The 27,887-nt window shown below is 44.0% G+C and overlaps 1 protein-coding gene across 1 annotated transcript in view; it reads right to left on the bottom strand.

Annotated features, from left to right (window-relative positions):
• Positions 1-27,887, bottom strand: part of GRIN2B (glutamate ionotropic receptor NMDA type subunit 2B) — a 345,756-nt gene that overhangs the window by 159,881 nt on the left and 157,988 nt on the right. The window contains exon 3 of the mRNA XM_007196043.2: positions 22,258-22,856. Coding sequence (XP_007196105.2) covers positions 22,258-22,856 — 599 coding nt within the window. The remainder of the gene's footprint in view (positions 1-22,257; positions 22,857-27,887) is intronic.

Genomic DNA, 27,887 nt, shown 5'->3' with positions numbered 1-27,887 from the left:
TGCCCCAGATTTTGAGTGATGAAGATTTCCAAGGCCAGATAATTCTTGGGTTGGGAATAGGTGATTCACGGAGAGACAGTCTTGGAAGAGAAGGGAAGGAAGAGCATTAGAGAGGAAGCCTGGGGAGGCTGCAGAGAGGCTGGTGCCAAAGGAATGACCAGAGGGAGAAAACATGGGAGAAGTACAATAGAATCTGGAGAAAAAAACTGTTTCCCACATCTCCTGCCCATTCCAGAACTTTCAGAAAAGAGGTGAAGAGATGGAGAATGGGTTTGGGGAAAGTCATCCTCTGTTCTATGACAGGATTCACTTTGTTACTGAAGGGAAATAACCGACAAGAGAAGAGAGAGACAGAAAGAAACCAGGAGTAGGGTGGGCGAGACAAAGAGGAAGACATATGGGGAGGGGGTGGAGGAGAAGGGTGAGGAGGAGAGAACACGGAATGCAACGGGAACACTGTTGGAAACAGAAAAACCGCCCCCAGAGGAAAATGCCAGCGTCTCTGGGCAAAAATCTAAACTGTCATCACATGCATCTTTGCTCTCAGAAATATACACACTTTTCCCTTTCAAGATGATTCCCCACTCCGACGTCAGGAGAACACTTCAAACCGAGAGACTAAGATAATTTCATTCCTGCTATCATGTAGCACTTCCAGGCCCTCCCTTGGCATTCTTCACAAATGTGCCATCACCACCCTTTAGACAAATCAGTGCTGGGAGCCCAGGGCAGGGAAGATTCAGGGGCAAGTCCTTGTCTAGATTTCATATAGATTTACCTCTTACAAAACTGGAGTGGAAGAAATCTGTCCCTCTTGGAAAAAAATGAGGAAAAGGAAATGCAATCTTGAATGTTTACACATTCTAAATACAGTTCTTCATTCCATTCTCCGTTGTTAATGTCAATAGAGCAGGGACAGTCCAATAAAACGAGTAGAATAAGACAATAATAACAAAACCAATGGCTACGTTTTTCGAGCACTTATATCAGGTCCTCTGTACACACTTTGCATACATTCTCATTTAACTAGTATGAAGACAATAGGAAGCCTTTAGTGCTACCCATGTTTTTACAGATGAAGAAGCAAGCTCAGAGAGGTTAGGTAACTTGGCCAAGGCTGCTCAGCTGATAAGTATGGGGCCCGGATGTTGAGAGACCCTTCTGGCTTCCTATATCGTGCAAGGGCCTAAATTTTATTTTACCAACGGTCAATATTAAGCTCCTTGCCCACCAACATTTTCCTATACCTGGTAATGGAGAGAAAATGGTTGAATCCTTCCCTTCCCTTTAATTTTTTCCCTATGCTATTTACAGAATAATAAAATGAGCTCAGGGTCCTTCTACTCCACCGTCTTGGCCAGTCGGATCACCCTTTATCAGAAACTAGGCAACTGACCTGAGTAATCAAAAAACCAAATAATCAATCTCTGATCAATGGTAGTTAATGGTAAAAAAGAGGAAATAAAAGCTATGTATGGACCACATGTGCCTGCCCTCTCTACCATATTGAACACTATTGATCCCTTTTGCTTTCTTAAAGGTCATTTCTTTCGGCTTCAGTAGCCTGCCCTCTACAGAGCAGGTCACCACAGCCTCCCTCCCTGTATCCACCGGCCTGAGGCGTTTGCTGAATATTCTGCCTCGTCCTCCCTCCAACTGTACTGGGTGTTCAAGGCTCAGCCCGAATCTCACTTTCCCGTTCTCTACGTACTCTTCTCCTGAAAGAGCAGATCTTTTCTCAGCTGGCCACTGACAGTTGTATCAGCACTATGCTGATGAATTTCAAATCTGTAACCTCACATTCCAGACTCTATTAGCTGCAGACACTGCAAGACATGCTCACTGACATGTCCTGCCCTCAGCTCAGAATTTAACATATTTTCTGTGAAAAACAGGTTTCTACTTCAACTTTTCCATTTCCATTGATTCATCACCAGCCTTTCAATCTCAAAACCTAAAAGCCAGCTTTGACTATTTCATCTCCTGTATTATCTCTATGTAGGACATTACTAGATCCTAAAATAGCATCCTTCAAAATTCTCTTGCGATTTCTGAGGCCACCAAAATCCTGGCTCTTGTCACCTTGCATTTGGAGTAGGTCTGACTTGTCTCCCACCCTTGGGTCACTCACTACTCTTCCCCCATCCTTTCATATAGTGGTACGGGATTAATCTTCTCAACGTAACCATTTCATCAAGTCTTTCCTACGGTGACGTCTCAGGACAAAGTTAAATGACATTAATCTAGCTTTCAGGGTTTTCCATAACCTACTGGCTAGCAGTCACACTCATTCAGCCCAAAGCAGGGATTCAAAAACTAAATAGGCTGTTTCTTAAAGAGAAGATTCTGAAGCAGAAAGATACCTCAGTGGTGTCTAATTCAACTCCTTTACAGAAATATAACATGTATTAGCTAAAAGTTGATGTAATCCTACTTTTTACTGATGCATGCTCCTTACCATGCTATTTTTTTAATGAGATTTGAACAGACTAAATGACTTGATTAAGTTCACACAATTAGATGCCAATTCCCAATATGGTAACTTTCCAACTCTAGCCTTTCCAAAAAAAACAACTCTGTCCCACAGTGACCCCACGCTTATTCCCACTAGTTGTCTACAAGTCCATTCAGATGAAGTTGATCCCAATATAACCCTCACATGAACATTCAGTGTCAAGTCCAAATCTTTGTTCATGCTATCATTCCCACTTGGAGAAAGGTCACCTTCCCTTGGGCCTCTACCTTCTACATTCTTTGAAGTCTAGGTCAAGTTCCATTGCCTCCAATTCCTCCACAATGTTTCAAGGCTGCAACTTCAACCTATGTAGATAACACTCCTTGACTGTAGCATATGAACTGTATTACCCATCTGAGGCACTTAATCATATTCTGTCTTACACTTTTTTTTTTTTAACATCTTTATTGGAGTATAATTGCTTTACAATGGTGTGTTAGTTTCTGCTTTATAACAAAGTGAATCAGCTATACATATACATATATCCCCATATCTCCTCCCTCTTGCATCTCCCTCCCACCCTCCCTATCCCACCCCTCTAGGTAGTCACAAAGCACCGAGCTGATCTCCCTGTGTGTGCTATGTGGCTGCTTCCCACTAGCTAGCTATTTTACATTTGGTAGTGTGTATATGTCCACGTGTCTTACACTCTTATTCAACAATTTTGTGAATGTAGCCTTTGCTTCTTCAACTAAACTCAAGTTCTGAAGAGACTTAGAACATGTCTTTTTTGTTGTGTTGTCCTTCACACCAACTATAGCTCCTTGCACAGAGTAGACACTGCACTATTTGTTAAAAACACAGACTCTAAGAATAGAACTGAAACAAAGTCTTAAATAGATAATCCAGAGGCCCGGAGGAAATCAAATCCATAGATAATACAAAGCTTAATTTTCCAATTAGCTTAAGTTAATTAACTGACTTTCAAATATTTAATAAGTGCCTGCTCTGAGCCAATTAAAGTGTCTAGTATTAAAATGCGATGGTGGGGCTTCCCTGGTGGCGCAGTGGTTGAGAATCTGCCTGCTAATGCAGGGGACACGGGTTCGAGCCCTGGTCTGGGAAGATCCCGCGTGCCGCGGAGCAGCTGGGCCCGTGAGCCACAACTACTGAGCCTGCGCGTCTGGAGCCCGTGCCCCGCAACGGGAGGGGCCGCGATAGTGAAAGGCCCGCGCACCGCGATGAAGAGCGGTCCCCGCACCGCGATGAAGAGTGGCCCCCACTTGCCGTAACCAGAGAAAGCCCTCGCACGAACCGAAGACCCAACACAGCCAAAAATAAATAAATAAAGTAGCTATAAAAAAAAAAAAAAAATTAAAAAAAAAAAAAACTTTATAAAAAAAAATGCGATGGTGAGTGGAACAGACAGACACATTGCTGCCAACAAGGAGCTAACAGTCTAGTCAGAGAAAGACACAAACATTAAATGATCACGTGTGTGTGTGTGTGTCTAATTTAACTAGGACTGTAGGAAAAATGGGAAAAAGCGGACAGATTTGAAATATATTTTGCTATAGAACCAGTAAAATTAGAAAATTGATTAGATGAAGCGTCTGAGGGAGAGGAAAGAATCAAAGATGACGTGCAAATTTCTGACACATGCAACCAGAAAGATAACTGTGCCATTCGTCTGAGATGAAGAAAAGTGGTGGAGGGCAAGGGTGAAGGGACTGTATCATGAAAATCCAACCTTCGGCATGCTGAACAGCTCATTAGTAGAACGCTATCAAATAAGAAAAGTCAACGAGAAGCACTTGGAGGCCCAGGTCCTGACCTTTAACCTGTTCACCTTCAGATCGTGTTTCTTAAAAAGAAAACGCTCCACCCAAAATTGGGCCTGCGAAGAGGAAAGCAGAATCATGGAGCTCAGACGGCCCAGAATTGGGTAACTAGACTGTGAATAACTGCAGGTTACTGTTCGCTGAGGCTTGAAGAGTACAAAATAAATCTTTTCAATCCGAGAAAATAAAATCTGGCCCATTTATTTTTCTTTATCAAGTGAGTCAAAAGCTTAGCTGAACGGAAAACTAAAAGTAATCTGAGAAAGGACAGCTTCTGGTGTGTATACTCATGCAAAAGGCAGGCTTAACACACAGGCCCTGGCTCTTCATTCCCCGCCTGGTGCTTGGTCAGCTGCTGTATAATATGTGCGAGGAATGAAGCCACGGTTCTGGATTCCAAACCTATTCAAGCTTTGTTCACAGGGTTGGAAGGGAGCACAGATGTTCGATACCTCATAAAAGCAAAGAATCAAAGAACCTATAACCTAATCAGAAGGCACACAGGGCCCATTTTTTTCCGAATTCTTTTCAGGCAGGCATCTCCCCAAGACATTATTTTACAGATGAGGAAACCAAAGTCTGAAAAGGTAAAATGACTTGTAACACAGCTAATGGGTAGCAAAGCTGGCAACAGAAGCATGCTCTCAGCACAGGGCCCCTTTGACTCTAGAGACCACATTGCAGCGTGGTAAAAAGAGGGACAGGCCTAGAAAAGAAGTCCCTTTTGGAAAGTAATTTGAGATCAGATTCTGAGAGCAGAAATTTGCTGTCTAGGGAGGATGGCTGCTAAGTATCAATTTGGCTAAAAGAAGTCCCCATCAGTCCTTCATCACGTGAGCAAAATGATCCAAATGATATTTGAAAAATATAAACCTGACAGTGGGTAAGATGATTTTTGTGATATGAGAGAAAAGGGACCCAGAACAGCATGTTATGAGCACCTGGGCACAAGGGAATGAGGGCAGTGGCTGTGGAACAGAATGACAGCTTCGGGACGCCACGCAAGAATTATGGAGTCTGACTATTACATAAAAGAAGCGAAGGGCAGCGAGGAATCATTTCCAAGTCCACGTGACTGATTAGAAGGCAGAAGGCCATGTGAGCACTCTGCACGTAAAGCCAATGTTGAAAACTAGTCGAAAACCTACATTTCACTGCCAATGAATCAGAAAAATCACCTTCACACGTGAAGGATAGCATATTGAATTTTTAAAAAGAATAATCACTTTTTCACTCCCCATGCATGAGCCCCACCTTTCATCTTTATTGATTCATTCGCACTCTCATTCAACAGCAAAAAAAATGTGTGAGCCTTCTAGGCACTGAGTCCTGGAGTGGCTACGAAAAATGAATGAGACAGTCCCAGCCTCGGGCGCTCTCAGATCTACTTTTAATTTGGACCGCTGGCACAACTAAGTGTTTGTTATAATAGCGGTGTGAACACAGGGCTATGGGAACACAAAGAGAGGGATGACTAATTCTGCCTGGAACTGTTAGAGAAGGCTTCATGGAGGAGGTGACACTTGAGTTAGATCTTAAGGGACAGTCATGTATCCACCAAGGGAATTGAAAGAGGACTGTTAGAGAGTACAACCCATGTGATGCCAGGAGCAGTAAAAAACTGTCATATTTAGAGAATGGTCGGTCATGTCACTGGGTGTTGCTGGATCACAAGCAGGGTATGTTGGGGCCAGGCAGGGAGTTGGAAGAGGGAGGCAGTTGAATAACATAAGCCCAATCATAAAAGTTAGACCCAGATATTCAAGGTCTTTGATGGCTTGCTGAGAAACATATCACATCCAGCAGATAAAAGGGAGCCATCAGAGACTGGTGGAAAAATTAGCTTTCTGCTCTAGATATCCAATTCTTCATTATTTGAAGCACACTGAAATCTTACTTAAATCAATGAGTCTTGGGTTGCAACTTCTTCCTCACCCCCAACTTGATTGGAGAAAGACCACTTTAGCCACTTTGAGGTCTTCAGTGGCAACAGCTCCATCCAAAAAGGCATGGATGCCAAGGTGATGGGCTTTTCATCATCCAAAGCAGCCACCAGACCTCAACGTCCTGGCAGATGCTTGCTGGGGCCATTGTCATTCTGATCAGGCCTTGTTTCTTTCTTCTTTGTAAAGGAAAGCAGAATATATTTGAGGGATTTTGAGCACGTATCCCCTTTCAAGAGCACACACCCCTTAACTGAATTCACAAAGGCAGGGTTTTCATTTTCTCAGCAAGGCATGATGCCGCTGCGTTAAACATACTGCTCCCCTGCCGTAATGCTTCTCTCTACTCGATTAGGATGGGCCAGCGCAGGCCGGACCAACGGCGAGTTCTGCGGGCTCTGTGATCATGCTCTCAGTACCCAGGCATTACAGAATCATGCCCCAGTCTCATTTATTTCTGAAACGTCTCTTCTCCCTCAGATATATCCTGTTCCTTCTTTATATCTCCTGTCAATTCCTTTTTTTATAGACATATTTCCCTGCTGCTTACTAATAACCAGAGTGACTGATTCGACAGCTGGTATGACCAAGTGTGGAGAAGTAGGATCCTTTCCCAGTGCTCAGAAGGAATGGGAGAGACAGGCATTTTTCTTTTCTTTTGGAAAAAAAATAAGCTCACAATCTGAAGCACGTGTCACTGCCAGGGCTGACAGACTTAGCATGTGTGTCCTTTACAAGGGACCCAAAAGATTTTGAAGCCTGAATCAATGCTGTACTTGCTTTCTTTTCCCACTTTCCAATTTTACCTTTTCAAAAGAAACATGTCTCAGTTTTCCTGACACTGAGACACATGAACTATCATCTCCCACAGAAAAGAGGAAAAAGCACCACTCAACTCCCGGTTGTACCCTCGGCTCCTCCAGGAGAGCATATGGAGTTTCTAGGTCACCCTTTTTTTTGAAAGTTCTCCAATTTACTATTTTTTTAAAATTTTGTTTTATTGAAGTATAGTTGATTTACAGTGTTGTGTTAGTCTCTGGTGTATAGCAAAGCGATTCAGTTATACGTATATATTTTCTTTTTCATATTCTTTTCCATTATGGTTTATCACAGGATACTGAATATAGTTGCCTACGCTACACAGTAGGACCTTGTTGTTTATCCATCCTATATATAATAGTTTGCATCTGCTAATCCCAAACTCCCAATCCATCCCTCCCCCACCCCCATCCCCCTTGGCAACCACAAGTCTGTTCTCTACGTCTGTGAGTCTGTTTCTGTTTCGTAGATAGGTTCATTGGTGTCATATTTTAGATTCCGCATACAAGTGCTATCATATGGTTTTCGTCTTTCTCTGTCTGACTTACTTCACTTAGTTTGATAATTTTTAGGTCACCCTTTTGACTCAACACATAAGACAGCACAGTGGGCTGCTCTGGGGAGATTAACTCTGGTCCACCTTTTCCTCGCTGCCTGAAGGCAACACCAAAGGGCCAGGATGAAGTGAAGCTGACATGAGAACAATGGCAGCAAGGAAAAGGAAACCCCTGTGCAGCACAAGAAACATTAAGCATGGCCACGGGTTCTCGGCCACTAAGTGCCACGGGTCCATAATTGTTTGAGGTTCGCAGCGCAGGACAGTAGCTACACCTCCTTTTCTCTGCCCTTTACCTCCAGTGCAGAACCCAAAATTGTCTTGTGCGTCCCTGCCAAGAAATCCAGGAAAAAAAAACCAACCTCTAAATACTTAGAAACAAACAGCTAAACACATAATCCTACTTGTAGCACCAGTCACTGGGCGCATGCAAAATAAAGATTTGACCGCACCTGCATGAGACATTCTCAATCCAACCTGGAGGAGCCAGCTCGATATTAGAACATGCCTGGTCGAGCCCAAAAGAGGTACACACGTTGTACAGCAATTAATAAATGCTTCTCCAGAGTGATTAGTTCCTCCCTCCTCTTATGCTCTTGGTGTAGAGACACCAGAAGGCTCCGTTTAATAGCCCAGATCTGAAACCTGGAGTTTGGGGGAGCACAAGTGTTCTACATTCATTCCCTCCTGTTCATTCAACAAAGCCCAAGTCTGATGGCCCAGGTCTGATGCTGCGAAATGCCATGTGTTCAGCCAGGCACCTTTGTGATAAACATGGGAGAGACGGCAGGGCGGGTGGAAAACAGGGGTCAAGGCCAGTGATAAGAAGCACCTAATAATCACCTACTTGGTAAATGTGTCTGGAGACTGTCATGCTTCTCACTCACAAATCACTAAGAGCTTTAACAACAGTAATGTAGCATTTCTTTCTCTTCTTCTTCTTATTCCTTTGGACAAGCATACAGTTCATGCCACGCAGAGTCTTTAATAAGACGGATGGCATCACCCAATTCTGAAGACTTCTGTCCTTCCTTCATATAATACAATTCCAAAGCTATGCCTCAGCCTGACCTGCTTACTTGCTCACAACAGACAGAATCACCAGAATGCCACACATTATGAAACCCCCTGCAAACCCACACCAGAACATTCTCAAGCCCAACGCAGTGGGCTGCCCTGAAGGAGAGCTCCCCTAGCTTCCGGGGGGAGAGCTGTAAGACCAAGATAGCCCACCACTTTCTCCTTACCTTACCTCTCACCCCGGGTCTTCCTCATTCTAAACTGGTTTCCCTTCATTCTGTAGCACTTCCGGGAACAACTCCATTAAACGGAATAACAGTGTAGAAATACAAAGAACATCATTTTCTAGTGCTAATAACTTTCATTTTAAAAACCACTTGTGTGCTCCAAAATTTAGCAAAGCCTCAATTTCTCATCAAGGCCAGCAGACATCAAATTTGAAGCTTTAAAGTTCTGTTTCTTTTGCGTTTATAATCTAAGTACAGGGGAATTGAAATGCCATTTAAAGTCGGATTTGCTTTGATGCTCATGCTGCCAGCTTTACTGACGAAGACTCATTTCTGTGCATAAAATAGACACACAGAGTACCAGCAAAAGGACCAAAAACCATATTAGGAAGGCATGGCCACCTGCAAGAGGACCACCAATGTATGTACCTGTATGTACCCCTTCCAGAATTTCCTGTATTTACCTTTTCCAGAATTTAAATTTCATAGTGCTGATAAGGATCACAATTTTTAGACTGGTCATCAGGAGAGAATTAAAGGAAAGAATTCTCCCATTAACGCCAAGTTCAAATTTGTGCAAATGCTATCATTGCCTTTCACCCTATTCTGGTCACTGGGGCCACAAAAATGGCAGCAGAGTTGAACACAGCGATTTGCAACCCTGGCTGCCTTTTAGAATGAACTTGGCAGCTTTTAATATATGTCAGTTCTCAGGCCCTCACCCTCTCCTGTCCTCCTAAATCAGAATTTTGCAGGGTGGGACCCCAGGATCTGTACACAGTTTCTTAAACCTTCCTAGGAAATTCTAACACATAGTCAGGACTGAGAAACACTGACACAGGGAACTCCAAACACGGGGAATTGAAGACAGCATGGGAGCAAGTCAGCACATCAGTACTTCCCTGAGGCTGTTAAATCAGCATCAGGTGATACATTTTAGAAGCCTCCTTTATCTGGAAAAGAAAAATGTTAACTTCTGGTGATCACAGCAAACATAGTTTAACATGAATTACCTCATTCTCTGTTACTACCTCTACCCCCAGCTGCCCTGCGGCTGCTCTCGAAATATTTGTGGGATGCAGGTCTCATTCCCCCAGCAAGACCCAAGCTTCTGGACTGTTCCCCATGGTTTTGAGCACACAGTAGGTACCGAATGGTTTGTTCCTCGCAGCTGAGAGTCTGCAAAAAGCCAATCACGTGGAGAATGGTTCAGAACACACAAGTGTTCAACTTGGCTAGTCTGGGTTAATTTTGGCATCCGGGAAGGAAGTGCTTCCCTAAGGATTGAGCCGCTAGAGGCCGCTCTGAGCCAGAGCCTTGGTCAACCGTGGACCGAAGTAAAATCACATCAAAGGGAGAAGAGGGTTGCTGAGTAGACTGGGAGTCATGGCAACACCGCGGCTCCTATTTTTAAACTTGTTGGTGAGTGAGCACACAAAGTGCATGTGTATTTGTGGGGGAGGGGATTCTGATCTCTTTCAAAAGAAAATTCTTTCATGAGGTTTTGAGTTTGCAGGTGGCTAATAATCCGTGACAATGAGATCAAAGAATTCAGCTGGAATCAGCGATATTAGAACAGTTCTTTTCTCTTCTTCCACTCCACTATCTTGTTCTCTATCGGAGGTCATCCTTCACGCCTTGTGTCAGAAGTATCAGGAAATTCTTGATACTTTTAACAAACATATTCTGAAATTCTGATCTCGGTTTCTTAGGCTCATTCTGCTAGCCTCTTAAGCAATTCACTTTGTGTTACAAGAAAAATAAGTTCAAACCAGCAAAGGGAAAGAACTTTCTGTGGATGCCCCGCTCCTCGTGAGGACAAGCAAATGGACAGTGTGTCGTCTATATGCCCAGCACCCAGCACAGGGTGCGGGACATAAGAGGGAGTCAAAAAACTAGCAGTGAATGTGATACTGGGAAGTACAGAAAAGCTACCCTCCCCATGTCACGTTTCTTCCACTCCCAACAGCACTGCTTTTTTCTCTAGTCTCTGGCCAAGTATTAGCCTTAAACAAATCCAAACTTATCTGACCTCTCAAAAATGAATAGTGGCCTTGGAGGACATCTGTAAATCATGACAGAGGCCAAGGTCTTGTTTTGTTTTATTACATGCCCCTGACAGTGTTTTTCATGTGTCTGTAACCTCCAGGAGCCTTGGCGGATCTTAAACAGAAAGTCTGCTCTCACTTCAGTTCAAAGGACTTTCAGGTCCACCAAGACTACAAGTTATTGCTTTTTTATATGTGGGCTTAAAGGATTTTGGAATATATAGGACTAAGATAAGAAACAACAACAAAAAAATCATCCTTTCTAATTGATGAAGAAGGTGTAAGAAAGATCACAGCAAGGCTGGTAAATATAGATGTGACACACTTCAGGATGGAGAGAAAAAGAAACAGACTTTGGTCTGGAACGTCCCTAACACGTGTGCAAGGGACGACTCTGTTCCTGGGCTGTTTCCGGATTTATCATGGCTTCAGGACACGAATTCAGCAGAGTGCCCAAGAAAGGAAACTATTACAAAACCACCCTGTACTGCAGGTTAATGATGTGTTCATCGACATCACATGGATGCCTAACTGACTCGGCCTCCTCAGCCACAGAAGGATGGACAACGTGGGGCAAAGTACACCTGGAATCCATCAAGACTTGGGTTTGAATCCCAACTTTACCTGTATGGAAAGTAGGCAAGTGACTGAACCTTTCTGGATCTCAGTTTCTTTCTCTGAAAAATGGAAGTAATAATGCCTCTGAAATGTACTTTTAAGATTAAATAAGGCTATATAAAACACCTGGCACACGGCAGTCACTCAGTAACCTTTTTTTAAGTAAACTTTCTAAATTGCTGAAGCTTAGTATTTTTAGGTATCAAGCTTTTTCTTGATTACAAGAAGCATTTTTAAATGGAAAATTTCAGAAAGGTATTATAGAATTTGCTGACTTCTTAAACCAAAGATAATCAATATAATTTAAGCTCTTATTGATGACCTAACAATAACTATGATATTTTTCTCTACAGGGATGCTTTAAAGGGGGTATATGCTTTCTGGGGAGTATAAGGCTGTTTGCCCCAAATGATCTTAGACAAATGTTCCTATCAAGGTCTTTCGGTGGGTTTTTCTAATACTTTCTGCACCTTACCATTCTGTTTATTTCTTAATGCTGTCAGCTCACCTACCTGATTCCCATCACGTTTGTTATTTCTAAGCTGTTGTCATCTGGTAAATCAGATAAGCAAGTATCTCCAGACACTGTGGGTTGCTTACCAAACATATGGCCTTGACTTTCTCTCTCTAGTTAAGAGAACTTTGATTTTTAACTGGGCCTATTACTGCCCAGGTCAAAAACTAAATTAAACTAAACTAAATGGAACTTGCCAGCTTCCCTTGCAGCTAGCTGTGGCCATTGACTGATTTCTGACCAATGGGCTATAAGCAAAGTATGGGACTTCACGGTAATCTCCGTGAAAGGGAAAGAGCCTGCCCTCCTTCCTTTCTACCTTCAATCTGCTGCTTGAAACTGGAGTTCTGCAGGCATCCTGGGCATGAGGATGAAGGCCATACCCTATAAACAAAAGAGTAGAAAGCTAGCAGGAGTCTGGGGCCTGATGATCAGGCAGCTACCATACCAGCTCTGGACAAACCACCCAAATATGCTCACATGTCTTGTTTAAACTGGGTTACTGACACTCTATGCCACACCTAATCCAACTGTCCCACAAGTGTCTTAGACGTATGTATAATATTAGAGTAAATGAACTCTGAGATAAAATAAGCCACATTCATTTTAGGGCAAGAATTTTGTGTCAGTGATTTTAGCTCAAAGCCCTTTCCTACTTTCTTTGTGGTTCAACATCATACTGCTGAATATGTGACCCCTCCTCTCCCAGGTAAAAGCGGTAAGTCTATGTGTAAACACACGTAAGTTGTGGAAACAGAGCAATGAGAGTAATGGCCCTGCGTAGCCTGTGGGACACACACACACACACACACACACACACACCTGGCTTTTTCTCTGCATAGTCAAAATGAGAGAAATTTGACATATTATTAAAATCTATGTAATAATGGACTATATTATAATGACATTCTATCGTGTTATTTTTGCCTAAACAGAAGTTCCTGATAGATTTTTGTTCAAGGACCAAAAAAAAAGTAGGTAGGAGTGTCTGGAAATGCTGCTGGGAGAATGAAAAGAAAGTAAGTATCTGAGTTTTCTCTGTTGATCTCCACCGTCAATCTATGCGGTGAGTAGACAAAGCCCTCACAGGTTTGTTGTAATGAATGGTTTGGTGAGATGATGTGCATGAAGATTCCTTGTATGAAGATCGTCACTTTTATTGTCATCATTATTAGCCATGATCATGAATGACCTGAAGGTTCTGATCATCTGGTTTGATGTCAAACACTAAATGTACTTTGACACACAACCTCATGTGGACTCCATGTGTGATCTCTTTCAGGGAATGGTGAAAAGGACCACTTAGCATGAATATGATATTGTCACAGTGTGGCTTCCATGGCTATTTCTGCTGCTTTGTCAGGGAAGATCTTTCCTTCAGAAAAAGAAGACATTTATGGGCTTCTTAAAATTATATAGACCCACTTGCTTACTAAGTTTATCTCCTTTGCCCGAACAGTAAATGTGCTAGGGTTACTTAGCAACCATCCTTACAGCCATAGAGATTTTAAAAACGAAATCAGAGTGGATGGAAAACACCTTGTTGATATTCACCAGCGCTAACTGCAGGCAAGCCATTTTAAAGGATTCTTCCCAGCTTCTGTCCCATCCGCAGCCCTTCGCATGCCATCAGCGAAATGGTCTCAGTGATAGGAAGAAGTGGGGAGATGTCCTATGTGAAAGTATTTTCACCCAGTTCTTTGAATAATTCTTCATCCACTTGACAGATGCCAATGCACATACAAATATCCGTGCTGTCTGGATGTCTAATACACGTGCACTTGGATGTGCGTGTGTGTGCACGCAAGAATTCCACACGGTCATGTATGACCACAGAGAGTGAAAGGCAGGAAAGCCTTTAAAGCTTGTACAGGAAAGCTGGTGAGGAGAAGAGAGGGGCAGCAAGAGATCAATGAAGAAAACACCCTACGGAGAAAGAGATAGGGAAGAACAAAGAAGGAAAGGTGAGGGGCGGTGTGAAGCGGCCATGAATGAGGGAAAGTAAAGCCAGAGCAGCGAGGGAGGCGGTCAGCAGCCCCCGGCCGCCTGCTGCTGCTGGCAGCCGAACAAGAGGGAACAGATTCTAGCAGCAGGGGCTCTAATCTGTCAGCAGCAGTCCCTTCATGTGTGACCAGCCGGCCCAGCTTGGGGACTGGTGCCAGTCTGCGCACGCTGACCCTGCCGGGCCCTCCCGGAAGAGAAAGAGCCGCTGACGAAACCCTGAAGGTCCAGGGAGGGCTCCCCGACCCCAGCTCCCGCCGCTGCCCTCCTCCTCCCCTCTGCGCGCCCCTGTCTGCAGCGCTGGGTCAGATCCCTCAGCAGCTCCTTCCGAAGGTCAGTCATGCTGAACACCCTGCTTCCTCCCTCTCCTTAATGGCCACATCAGGTCCTGGAGGATTCTTTCCAGGAGATGACCATCTACCCATCCATGACAGCTCCATTGGAGAGGAAAGAGAGAAAGGCTCAAACCATCATTTATTTAAAATGTGCGAGGTCTTATATAGACGCAAAAGCCACAGAACCATTTCTGCTCTCAAGAAGCTTGTGTTTGTTAAGCTGACCTTGGCCGGCTGTGGTCGAGCCTTCGCTCAGCCATCCAGCCCGTGTCTGTAACCATAAATGACAGCACTCGCGCTTTCTGGCAACTCGCCCCCATCCTTACCGCCACTCAGCCAGCCTTTATCCTCTGGTGGGAAGAGAGAGCAGATGGAGAAATAACTCCCACTCAATTCCTAAATAACACCAGCTTCAATTCCCATTAACTGTGAATTTGCACCCTTGTCTGGGTAAGAAGCAAGGGAGCACGGATCACGGGGACATTGCCAGACCGAGGCAGAGGTTAACAGGGGAGCCCTGGCCGCCTGGCAGCCCCTCTGAGGCCACGGGCAGGCAGCCGGGAGGTGGCGTGCTCTCTGCAGAATGCTCCTCCTGCCGGCGGGACACCTGGCTTCTGCCCCCGCCCTGCCTCTGAGAGACGAGGGACCACTCTGAGATTCTGTTCTCACATTTGCAAAATCCATTCACCATCCTACCTACCCTCTATCCCGTGAGAATACGTAACTTGAAAGGGTTGGATGAGATGAGCACCGAGGCCTCTCCCAGCAGCGGTGCTCTGATTTGAAGCCAAGGTTTCTTTAAAGCTTGATTGCTATGCAGCAGGGTGAGGGGCTGAAATCCAGGTCCCCGAGGCAGATCCGGGCCAGATCCTGGCATCACACTGCCCAAGCGTGGGTCTCGGGTTTCTTAAAAACATATAAAATGGGGATAATGATTCCTGCCTTCATTCATGCTTTTATCGGACAAATATTTATCAAGTACCTACAATGTATCGGACACTGTGCTAGAAACACAGAGATTAAAAAAAAAAATCCTGCTCTCCTGGAGCTTAAATTCAATGAGGAGAGTGAGACAACAAAATACTTTAAAATATACACAGTATGTCCGATAAGTGCTACAGAGAGAAATAAAGCAGGAGATGAGGATAGGGAGCTTGGGAGGATGGGAAGGACAAACTGCCATTAAAAGGGTGATCAGAAAACGTCTCCTGAGGACATCTGCGTGGAATAGGATTTTTGTGAGGATCCAATTAGATAACTGTACAATGCCGGGTGTGCAGGAAGTATTCAGAAAAGCAACCAACACTGGAGTTATTAACTTTGCCAGCCCGGCTGACAATGGGGCTGCTTTTGAGCATCTACCTATGACCGTCTTCTTAACCCTGACCATCATCACCAACCCACATGCTTTCTGAGACAGAGTCTACTCTCAGAATGAGCCTGTCTGCTTTCTCCGCGGAGAGCCACTGCCCTGCTCTGCTCTCATTTCCTTCCTCTTCAAGACCATCTTATTCCTTCCCATGGACACTGGACCACCTGTGTCTTCTTGCCCAGCGCAGATGGGCATCCTGCCCCCGCTCAAAATTGTCCTCGGTGAAATGGAATTCTTTTCCCACTCACTCCCCCTCTGTATCATCTCCTGCCCTCTCTTCCAAATTGTAAATAGTTTTTAAAAGGAGGAGGAAAAAGAGTGGGGAGGAAGAAAATGAAAGAGAAGAAAGAAGAAAGAAACAGCAAATATGTCATTGGTAAGTTTTAAATTTTGCAAGTCAGCTCTAGAATTAAGTAGTGATTAAGGAAAGAATCATGTAGGGGTCTCAGAGTTAAACAGTTGAGAATGCTCTTCACAGGTTTGCATTTAAGGGAAAGAAGCAAAATCACTTGCTGAAATGACCATCTATATATGTGACATGAGGAAGGTGAAAGACTACAAAAAAACAGAAGAGCTTGAATAATCCTCACATTCAGCCATTCCTCCATGAACAGTTAAAGCTTGCTTCGCCTGAATTACAATCAGCAGTGAATATACCTTTCAGGATAGTTATTAGATTCTTCAGTTATTTTCCCGAATTTATATTTCCTGCTACACCACTGAGCAGATAAAGCCTGTCTCTATATATGCAGGTTGTGTCTTGCTTTACTGAACATTTCACATGAAAAATGGGAATTTCCTTAGATTCTAGTAGATTTCTTTAATCAGGTAAAGGCCATCATGCTTAACAGTCCACTTATAGCTAGCTATGCATTCATGGAAACTTCTGACTGGTTCACATGTAAATTATATTAAGTCAACCTATAATACATGTTTGCCTTACCGTAAATCTGCCTGTGCTTGGCACTCCACGAATATTTAACAACAACTAAGAGATAGGTAATGACCAAGCCAATCTTGCCCATGGTGTCTAAAAAACTAATGGACTCAGTTCCTCGTTTATTTCTTAACCTCTCAGCGCTTTCCAGGCCAAGAGTCAAGGAGGCATCCCATGGGAACAATCCCACTAATACAATGGTTTCAAGGATGTGGCATCTGCCCCAAGGTTAAAGGAAGACCGTGTTCATCACAGCTTTTTTAATAAGAACCTAACAAAGCACCTTTCTTCACGTCGGTTATCCCCATCTCTCAAAGGCTGGGCCAGAGGAGGATTCTGGCCTTTTGAGATGGTGACTTTCACGGGGAAGGAAGAATTGGGGGGTGGCAGGGGATAGTGCAAAGCAACTGTTGAGTAGGAAACCTGAGGACACCAGGGGAAAATAATTAGGCAAGATTCATAAGAGGTTTGCCATGTTGAGATCCAGCCATCTCAAAGAACAACTGCTCTTTCTACAAGTCCCCAAAGTTGCCATGTATGAAGAGTAGGACCACTGGGTCCCCAGGACAGAAAGAGAGTCCAGAGGTGAGTGGCAGGCATGCCACCAACTACGTGAGAGAAACGCACTGGCCAAGTGCGGGAGGCACACTGAGAAGGAAACTCACCGTCAACTGCTCCTCCAGGGAAGTGATAAAGGAAAAATACAGACATGGGCCTATTAACAGCTACCAATTCTTCTCTAGCTCAGAGGGATAAGGAAGAGTTTAGACAACTGGTCTGACCACTTTCTAAACACTTTCAGATCATCTGGTACCAGAAGGTTTTCAGAATTTTCTCAGGAACTAAGAAGATCTTTCACTTCGAGAATGCATGGCATAAGAAATTCTCCAACTCTTTCAACCAAATAAAGTTCCCAGTTGGAATAAAATGCTCTCAGCGTGTCTTGGTATAAGGGCTCTGTACTACATTTACTAATAAGGCATAAATGAATGCTAATGAATGCTAATAATGAAAATTAATTCTTACGGTACAAAGTAGAATGGTCATATTTAGCAAAAAAAAAAAAAAAAAAATTCAGGAGCCCTGTAACATTGGAATTTCAGATAAACAACAAATCATCTTTTAATATCAGTATGTCCCATGCAATATTTGGGGCACACTTATGCTAAAAAAAAATTTGTCATTTATCTGAAATTCAAATTTAACTGGGTTTCTGTATTTTTCTTGCAACCCTGGTAAAAAGCCTTATCCAGCAGCCTATAGCCTATCTGGAGACAGTCGCCAAGTCTATAGTGGGCCAAGCTTCCAAGACCTAAGAAGTTATCAGTAAGGAATCTGGATTGATACGTGATAAATAGCATTCATTTGACAGTGAATGAAATAGTTCATTTTAAGGATCCTCTCCGAGGATGTTGTTTTTCCTCCCATAACTAACAAGTAAATCACTTCAAATATGTGTCTCTCTTTAGGACTCAGGGATATCAATAGAATCTCCTGTCTGTGATCCCTAAATCTAGACTTAGGAACTTCCCTCACGTGGAAAGAAAGCCACAGTCTGGTCAGGTAGGAATGAGGGATTTCCCTCCCCTTGCAATGCTTCTGGGGACGGACGACAGGGCCTGTGAATGCTACTGGGTTTTCAGAAGGTGAGACCAGAAGACGTTTCCCGACTCTGTATTTCCGGCGCCACCCCTGGCTGGGTCACCCCCAGATACGTCCTGCGGAGCCTTCCTGGGGATGCTGCTGGGAGATGAGCATCAGGCCAAAGGCAACAGTTAAGCGTTTGCAACAATTTCATCTGCAAGATTTCCTGCTGTGGCTAAATGCTGTGGCTGTTTGGTTTGTTATTTAAGAGAGGGACCCTAGTGAGACCAGCGCTCTGAAGGAGGGGCTGAATTCAAACCAGGGGAAGGAGGATGAGCGCTGCCTGAGGATGCCTAATTGAATCCCACTGATGAGTTGAATGCTGTGCTTCTTACAGTCCCTGATAATCAACCCCAACCCTTCCTGGGTCCTGATAGAAAAACATATTAAAATACTAAGAGAGGCTAGGAATTGGATTCTAGAACCATGGGAAGCTGCGTTTGGGAGGAGGGGAAGGAAAAGACGATGGAGGAGAGTGAGGGATGCAGGTCCATGGACAAGGGGAGATAGCCCAGAGAAGATGTCCAGCAGGCAGTCAGATACAGAAGCCCGGAAGATTCAGGGAACTGGGGCAGAAGAGAAGGTTCATAGAGGAAATAGCTTGGTGGAGAAACGCTCTGGTAAGTCTGGTGAGACCTTTACACAGTGTACTTGGGAAACTGAGGGAAGGTGCACTCTCTCTCTGCTCTGCCCCGGTACTGGGGGAATGTACGAATGATCTGTGCTGCACCATCCTTGTTCCTTTTAGGACTGCTGCACTTGAGAAGATGGAGGGGTGGGCGTTTGCGGTTCTCTTGACAATGAGCTCTAAGCAAGCGGTACAGAGGACTGAGGAGAGCCACCCTCCTGAGGGGCCGCAAGAGACGGCGACCAAGGTTAAAACCAATTGTGGTTTCAAAGATACAGTGGTTAGAGACCAGGCTTCCGAGATAACATTTACAGTCTAATGTGAAGTAAGCCAAATGGGAGATACTATCTTCAGATAGCTGCTTACCCAGAGGAAGTTTTAAGGTAAAAGCAGCCATTCCTGAACCATATGTATGGACCCTAATGTAATACCCACTTGATTTCCTTGTGTTGCTCGGCAGATGTTTTCTGTTCGTTCATCTTGGTTTCAATGAACAAATATTTGGGAAAATAAACTGCATTAGGGAGAAAACATGAATGTGCAGAACCGAACCTATAGTAAGTTTTTAAAGGAGGTGCCCCTTGTCTTGCAAAGAGGAGCAGAACAAAGACACTCCTGTAGAGCAGGAAGGCACCGGGCAGCTCAGCGACTCGGAGGACGTCATTCCTTTGCTCCAGGTGTCTTCCCTGGTGCCGCAAGAATGAGGAAGACAGAAGGGTCCCTGCTTTCAGAGAACCTACAGGGAAGAGAGATAACAAAGCACAGAACGACGATCATCTTTATTGCAAAGGCACAGGATGCAGGGAAGGTGTGTAACCGAGTGATATTCGGCCAGGGCTCAGCTTCCAGGGGAAGGGATGCCAAGACTGAACCCTGAGGGATGAAGAGAAGGAGGCAGGTGAAGGGGCATGTGCACCTGTGTGTGGCTGGGCAGGGGCGCCTGGGGGGCACATTCAAGGCAGCCGTAGGAGCTGGAAGGGAGAGAGGACACGGGAAGTTCAGTGTGGCAGGAAGGCGGTGTTGAAGGGACCAGTGGCAGGAAACAATTTTGGAAAGCTAGGAAGGCTCATGCCGTGGAAGACTCCATAAACCATATTAAGGAGATGGGACTTTATTATCGGAGCAATGAAAAGCCACTGAAAGGTATTAAGCAAGAAAGTGATGAAATCACATTTTCATTTTAGATCACTCCGGCTGCAAAGGAGATTGAAAAGAAGAACTGGAAGCCAGAAGAGATTTAAGAGGCCCTGCAGCAATGCGAGTAGGAAGAGGTGGACTCGGCGATGGCACAGGGATGAAAATAAGTGAAAGCTCTCCAGGGAAAATCCACAGACAAGGCCATGATTGGCTATGAGGTGTCAGGGCTATGGCATCAAGGACACCTTGGACATTTGTACTTTAGGAAACTGGGTAACAGGATGTACCCTTTATAAGTGGTGCCAATTTGGCTAGAAGAGGGTGGGAGGGTTGATGGGAGAGGAGACAGCTGTGCAGCCTTGGATATGGTATGTTCTAGGGCCCATGGCATCCAAAGGAACAGATGTGGTCATACAGAGACAGACATGGGGCTCAAGGGAGAAGTCTCAGCCAGCGATGTCACAGTTTGGGGGAATTTACAGACATTGATTGTATTCTTGGCAATGGAGGAGAAAAGAAGAGAGTCTAGGGACTTCCCTGGTGGTCCAGTGGTTAGGGCTCTGAGCTTTCACTGCCGAGGGCACGGGTTCTATCCCTGGTCGGGGAACTAAGATCCCACAAGCCGCAATGCACAGCCAAAAAAAGAAAGAAAAAAGGCAAGAAGGTATAGGACAGACCCCCTGAGAAGCACCAATATTTAAGAGGTATGTAAAGGAAGAAGCATGCTGGGGAGCCTGAGACAGAATTGTCAGGGAGGCAAGAAGAAAACCAGGATGGTCTGTACCAACATGTAGGGATAACTAGGGACGGCAGAGAAAGCAGAGAGTTCAAGGTGGGGGAATATCAGGATTGGATCACAGATGCAGCCATAGAAAAATGACTTTTAGTGTCAACTCTGAATTAGGAGCTTAGTCAAGAGGCTACAGAGTCCAAGTCCCTTCCAGAAGTTCAATTAAGTATAAGTCAGCACACGTTCAACCTCCTCTAAATGTATTTCAACCTCCCTGCAGTACACTTCCTAATATTTTATTTCTTAAGCTGGGTGGTGGGTACCTGAGCATGGATTAAGTTTTTTCTGAATATCTTTCTATATGTCTGATATAGTTCATAATAAAGGTGAAATGGATGCCCAAAAGACATTATTGAGTGAAAGGAAGTCAGGTTATTGAACAGCACGTCTGGTTATATTTCCATTTACGTAAAACTGTAGATTTATCCCCACGCAGGTATACATGCACCGGGAGATAGCTAGAAAGACAGTCATTAATTATTTCAGTAATGACTGTTTTGGCTAGTCAGATTTAAGGTCGTTTTTACTTCTTTTTTTTTTTTTGAGCTCTTCTATATTGTTTGAGTTTTTACAGTGTACGCATGTAGCAGTTTTATACAAATAACAAAACCACAAAAGCACAGTATAGAATTTTCTACCCCACTTGGTCACACAATGGCCTCTAAGAGGCTGTGCTGCCATCGTAGCTGGATTCTGAGGTGAGGTCAGGGGAGGAGGATTCCTCCCACACCTTCTTCCCATTCAATAAGCCAGACTAACAGCAACCAGAAAAGCTGCCTCCACACCAGCACTTAATCTCAAAGGCAGAGAAAGGAGAAGCAAAGGCAGATTAAAAACCAAGGGACGAATCCTCTTCATGTGCCTACAGACCCATGTACCCTATTCCCCATTCCCTCTCTGTACAGCAGTGTCCCAAAGGTAAGGGGGCTGGTCTTCCCTCATTTCCATGCCTGTCTCATCTTTCATAGTGATCAGGTGTGTAGCGATCAGAGAGACCTGGGTTCAACTCCAAACTGAACCTCTTACTTTCAGCGTGACTTCGGACAAGCCTATTCTCTTGTATTGTAAAATGAAACAATTTTTAAAAGCTGCCTAATAAGAGTTGTTGCCTTGAGGGTTAAATGAGGTCGAACACACAAAACGCTTAGAGTAAGACCTGGCACATGGGGAGTGGTCAAGAAGGGGGAGATGTTTTGCATTTCTTAGAACAAGAACACAGCACAGCGAGCTTTGGATCTGGATCTCCCACCGTCACGAACGATCGCCATCCCAGTGACCAGTCTTCAACCTCAGACATTTTGAACTGCTCCTCCCACAGTTTCTGAACATCCAACCCAGTCTCGGAAGCTCTCCTCTGACCTCCCACACTCACCTGTTCAGCATATTGGACTGGTAGATTCTCTTCTCGTGGGTGTTGTAACAGCTGCTCTTGGGCTCAGGGATGAAGCTGTGTTCGGACAGCATGTCGGAAGCAGCGGTGGTGATGATGGCGATTCCATCCCTCACTCGGGCAGGGAGGCCATAGTCCCATTCATCATAGGACACAGAGATAAGCCCGGTGGGGAACTCCGAGGGCACTGTGTCTGTGTCCCCTGCCACCAGACTAGGCACAATCCACGTGTAGCCGTAGCCAGTCAGCCCTACTGAGTTAGCCACTTCGAAGATGTAGGTGGCTTCTTCCTTAGTACAATAAAGAAGAATGATGGGGCTTTGAAGTTTCTTGAGCTGGTTCTGGATCTTAGAATCTCCATCATCCAGGGACATGTCCAGCAGGAGGACTTCCTCTAACTCCCAGCCCACGAAGCTGTTCTCGATGGTGCTGCGAATCTTGTTTACAAAGTCCTGGTAGCCAGGGAAGTAGGTGGTGACGATAGAGAAGATGTACCAGTCATACTCTTCCATGATATTGAGCATCACGGAAGCTTGTTGTTCAATCGATGGGCCAAACTGGAAGAACATTGACGATTCATCCTAAAGTAGTAAACACAAAGAAAGAAAAAGAGAGAGAAAAATCAAAACGAAGATGGTGAGGGAGAGTCTGGACCATCTGGATACAAAGGTTTGTGTTCATTATTTACTTTTGCCACATAATGCCTTTAAAATTGGATATGTTTAAATTGCAAACATTTGTAGTACTTTCCCTCCTAAAACCCTCCTCTTGAGAAAATCGACATGGGTCTATACTCTTCTTGTCTGAAATCCTTGGGGCTACTGCAGAGCCTCAGGCAGCTTCCTAAAATCAAATATGTTAGTATTTCTAGAGCAAAATATGTGAAGAGTCACATAAAGTGGGATAAAGACTGTAAACGCCCTCACGTCAGTTCAGGTCAGGTTTTGCTGTCAAATGAGTTACATAAACACAAACACACACTTTCCATTTTTTGAGCCTTTCGGATTCATCAATTGGGGATACGTATTATTCAATCGGAGTGAATAATCCAAAATGCCATCAATCTGCCCTTAAATCTACCTCTAGTCGCCCAGCAGGTGGGTGGTACTCAGGTATGGCTAGCAGGGAAGCACGCTGTAATACAAGATTTTCTATAAAGACATAATTGTTAGGTGAAATGCACATGGAATTTTCTCTCTGTCTTCTACTCTGATAATGAGGTATGTAGGTGGAGTAATGCACAAGTAGTACGTGTCAGCTGCAAGTTAGAATGACTTGTCTTCAAGGTCATTGATGATTAAGCTTTATATGAGAACAACATAGAAAGGATTGTTCTTTCTCTTAGCTATATAATGCCACGGGTGTCCGTCTGACCTGTGTATTACACACAGCCCTCTGTCAATTCTAAGCATCTTATGTTTTCTCCCACCTCTTGAGGGAGAAGCTATTTTAAATTTCTCCCATTTTAAGCTGTATTTCACCTGTTGTTTGGAGATGTCAGGCCCTGCATTTTATCTCGATCTTACAGCTAGAAGAATCTGAAACCACACAGTGAAGACCCTCTCAGCCTTGGCCTTCTCTTTCAGTCCGTTTTCCCCTGACCTCCTCCTGGGTAATGACATCTCTTTTCTTGGTCAGTGGCCCCTATCTCCTATCTGATGGTTCATCTCCATTTTATAACAATCCAAGCTAACAAAATTGTGTCTTTAATTCAAAGGGGCAGTTCTTTTTTATCCCCCAAACTAGAGCTTCAAAGTACGGTTACAAGAGGTCAGGCTTTTAAACAAAATGATGCAGTGATTTCTTAGTTCAGGAACACATTGTTGTACAGCTGAGAAACGGCTGAGTATTTTTTGGGCACCCACTATTGAAAAAAAAATGCAGGCTGGGAACTATCCAGCTGGTGTCCAGAGACCCTGATTCGGCAACGGAAGCTGCCAGCCCCTCGAGGCTCTGCCAGAGCTGTGTGTGCTTCACGTGGCTTGAACTCTTCACGTTCCCCGCAAGTGATCCAGAATGAAACAGTAGCTGCCTAGTGGTTTGGGGGCAATTCTTTCTGCTAAGGGTAAAATGGTGCTTATAATGGCTCCCTCCCCTGGCTTAAATATACAGTCAAGGAGGAGCCTGGTAGGACAATGGAATTCAGAGAAGTAGAGAGGGTGGGGCATCAAGAATGGGTGGGGAGGAAATGGAAATTAATGCAGGATAGAACAATGATTTCATATGTGGCCAGCCCCTGCTCCTGGTCTTCTACTTCAGTGCCACTATGTACTGCTCTTCAGGTGAAGCTGACCTTGTCCTTAGGTCATAGGATATAGTGGGAATCCAGGACAACAAGGCTTAATTATGACAAGACTTGTCAGGAGCCCACAGAGAATCACAGCAACAGGAAAGGAAGGCCCTGTGACAGAACAACTCACCCAGAATGGTTATCACTTTAAAGAGACAGCCATTTGTCTTCCTTGTTACTTCCAGCTAAGTTAGGGGGTTTGGGGGATTCTCAAATGAGACGTATTATCACTAGAGTTTTCACCAGCCCAGTGGACGTAACAAAGTGACAAAAACTAAATGTACCTTAAAATTCACAGGCTTAGGATGAGAGGGATCCCCATTGCAAACAAAGTAAGTCTACCCATTCTATGATAAATGAACATACCACAAGGAGGTCCTTGAATACCCACAAAGCCCCATCTACAGTGAAACCACAGCTGGTTCAAGTACACAGCTAGAGATAGCCTTGAAAGAAAACCCATGGTGGGGTGGTGGGGGGCGGGACGGTCCTTAGTAAATGAGCCCATGCTAATGAGATTGAATTTAAAAGAAAACCAATCTACTGTATACCAACCTGACCCTCTCCTCTTAGTCTTCTCTTAAAACTCTCTCACAGTTATCAATGAGCGCCTAAAGAAACCGCCAGCTACTATGTGAAGAAAGCCAATATATGGTGAACGTAAGAACAGAGAAAAATTAATATGGCTCCGCCTAACCCTCACCACATCCCCGTCTAACCTTCTAATTCTCGCTTCCTCCACAATCGCCCTTCTTCTGGTTCCTCTGCTCCCATCAATGCCCAGTTCAACCAGCTTATCTTGCCAATCTGCATGAAATAAGGATGCCTCACACGGCCATTTTATCTGTGGCACCAAGAGGAGGTTAATGAAACCAAACAGGAATCAAGAGACAAAGTCATAGCTTGGGCAAACGTCTCCCGGTATAATGAGTGGTCCAGCGTTAGTAATTTAGCTGACACATCAACCTGGTGTATGGTAATCGGGAATGGACCAGCTCTTTTTCAACAAAGCTTTGGGCTAACTGAAAGTTGTAAGCAGTGACAGGCTTTGCAAATTATGGTCACAGCCACAGATCAAAGAGCAATCTGCATGTGTGCGTGGAGTGGAAAGGACTGCTGGCCAAGCATCCACCTTTGCAGACTCCCAGCATGCATGTGATCACCACAAGAAGTAGCATCTTCTAGGATGAAGGACAGGTACATAATTCAGCTCACTATGCTTCCACACTTACATTTTTATTCTCCTAATGTCATTACAGAATGTTACGTGCAGGGGTCCTCGGAGGGTCCTCCTCCTCCTCGGGAAGATTCCCAGTAAAATTTTTTGCGTGAATGTACTTCTTGAACTTGCCTTGAGAGCCCCTTAAAGCAGTCGTAGGTAAGGGCTATCATGACTGATAGGTGCAGTTAGCACAGGGAAGACACGACTGTACACTAGACCCCATCAGTCTGGAACTGTCATGGTGGACCTCATCACGTTGATGTTCAGGGTGTTTATTTGCTAATAAGAAGAAACAAAAACAGGTACTTTTTTCATTCTATTAACTGTCTCAGAAAATAGCTGCCTAAAGAATTAGCAGTACACAAGATTCTTCTTCTGCATCACTGAGATCCCTTACAGATCCACTTCAGACATAAGGGATTAACTACCCCAGCTGCTGTCGGTGGCCCTAGCAATTGGTTTCAGCTGCCATCCCACTTTGGGGACTGTGTCAGCTGAAGAGAACCACCTGGCCCAAAGTCACATCCCCTTCCTGAGGTAGAATGCATTGAATGACTGGTGGTCATGGCGTCCAAAGACCTGGTCCTCTTGCCCTATTTCTAGGCAACTCTGAAGGATGAGGCTATCTTCAGAACTTCCCACAAGCTTCCATTAATACTGCGTCTCACCTGTATTTCTCTCTCTGCCCACTCCTGCCCAATCTTCCCTTCCTTTCATGCTGTTGATCTCAAGAGCATTCCCTCCCGTCCACCAACTTAGTCTCAGATCAGCTTCTCAGGGAACGCAACTGGAGACTTTATCCATTTCCCTTTTTTCAACATGGAAAAGAGATGACTTGAAAGAGAACATGATATCTATTTTCAAATATAGAAATGACTTACATGGTAGAAAGATAAGTCTCTGCCCATTAGCTCCAGAGGAGAAAACCGGGACCAATGAGCAGAAATAGTAAAAGGCACTGCTTGGCTCAATGTGGAAAGTACATTTGCAACAATTACAGCTATTTAAAATGAAATGGGCCTCATAAGGTAGGGAGCTCTCTGTAGTTATAAACATTCAAAAAGGAGCTGGATTATTATCTGATAAAGGGATTCTCTTCAGCACTCCATCTGGAAAATGTCACGCTCATCTTTCAGACCTAGTTCAAATGTCAGCTTTTTTATGCATATCATCTTTTCTAACGTCCCCGGGTCAAGTTAGTTCTCTTTCCCCTGTGCTTTCGCAATATTTTATACATGCCTCTATCATAATATTTATATATTTTTTAAAGTTTTTACTGAAGTATAGTTGATGTACAAAATTATATGTTACAGATGTACAATACAGTGATTCACAACTTTTAAAGGTTATACTCCATTTATAGTTATTATAAAATATTGGCTATACTCCCCAGGATGTTGTAAAATATATCCTTGTGGCTTATTTTATACCTAATAGTTTGTACCTCTTAATCTGCTCCCCCATATTGCCCCTCCCCCATTCCTTTTCCCACTAGTAACCACTAGTTTGTTCTCTATACCTGTTGAGTCGGCTTCTTTGTTATATGCACTAGTTTGTTGTATTTTTTACATTCCATATGTAAGTGATATCATACAGTATTTGTCTTTGTCTGACTTATTTCACTTAACATAATACCCTCCAAGTCCATCTATGTTGCTGCAAATGACAAAACTTCATTTTTTTATGGCTGAGTAGTATTACATTGTATATATGTACCACATCTTCTGAATCCATTCATCTGCTGATGGACACTTAGGTTGCTTCCATGTATTGGCAATTGTAAATAATGCTGCTATGAACATTGGGGTGCGTGTATCTTTTGGTGAATCTTTTTAGTGATTTTGTTTTTTTCAGATATATACCCAGGCGTGGGATTGCTGGGTCATATGGTAGTTCTATTTTTAGTTTTTTGAGGAACCTCCATACTGTTTTCCATAGTGGCTACACCAATTTACATTCCTACCAAGAGTGTATGAAGAAGGTTCCCTTTTCTCTTGGGAAGCATATATGCCTGCCTCATCCCATTAAAAAAGGTATGTTTCTCAAGAGCAGGAACTGTGCCTTATTCATCTCTGGGAACCTACGTGGCACATGAAAAAA

Source organism: Balaenoptera acutorostrata, chromosome 11 (assembly GCF_949987535.1).
Source record: "Balaenoptera acutorostrata chromosome 11, mBalAcu1.1, whole genome shotgun sequence".
In the NCBI taxonomy this organism is placed as follows: domain Eukaryota; kingdom Metazoa; phylum Chordata; class Mammalia; order Artiodactyla; family Balaenopteridae; genus Balaenoptera; species Balaenoptera acutorostrata.
The sequence above is the reverse complement of the archived record's forward strand: the minus strand, read 5'-3'. Positions and strand labels throughout refer to the sequence as shown.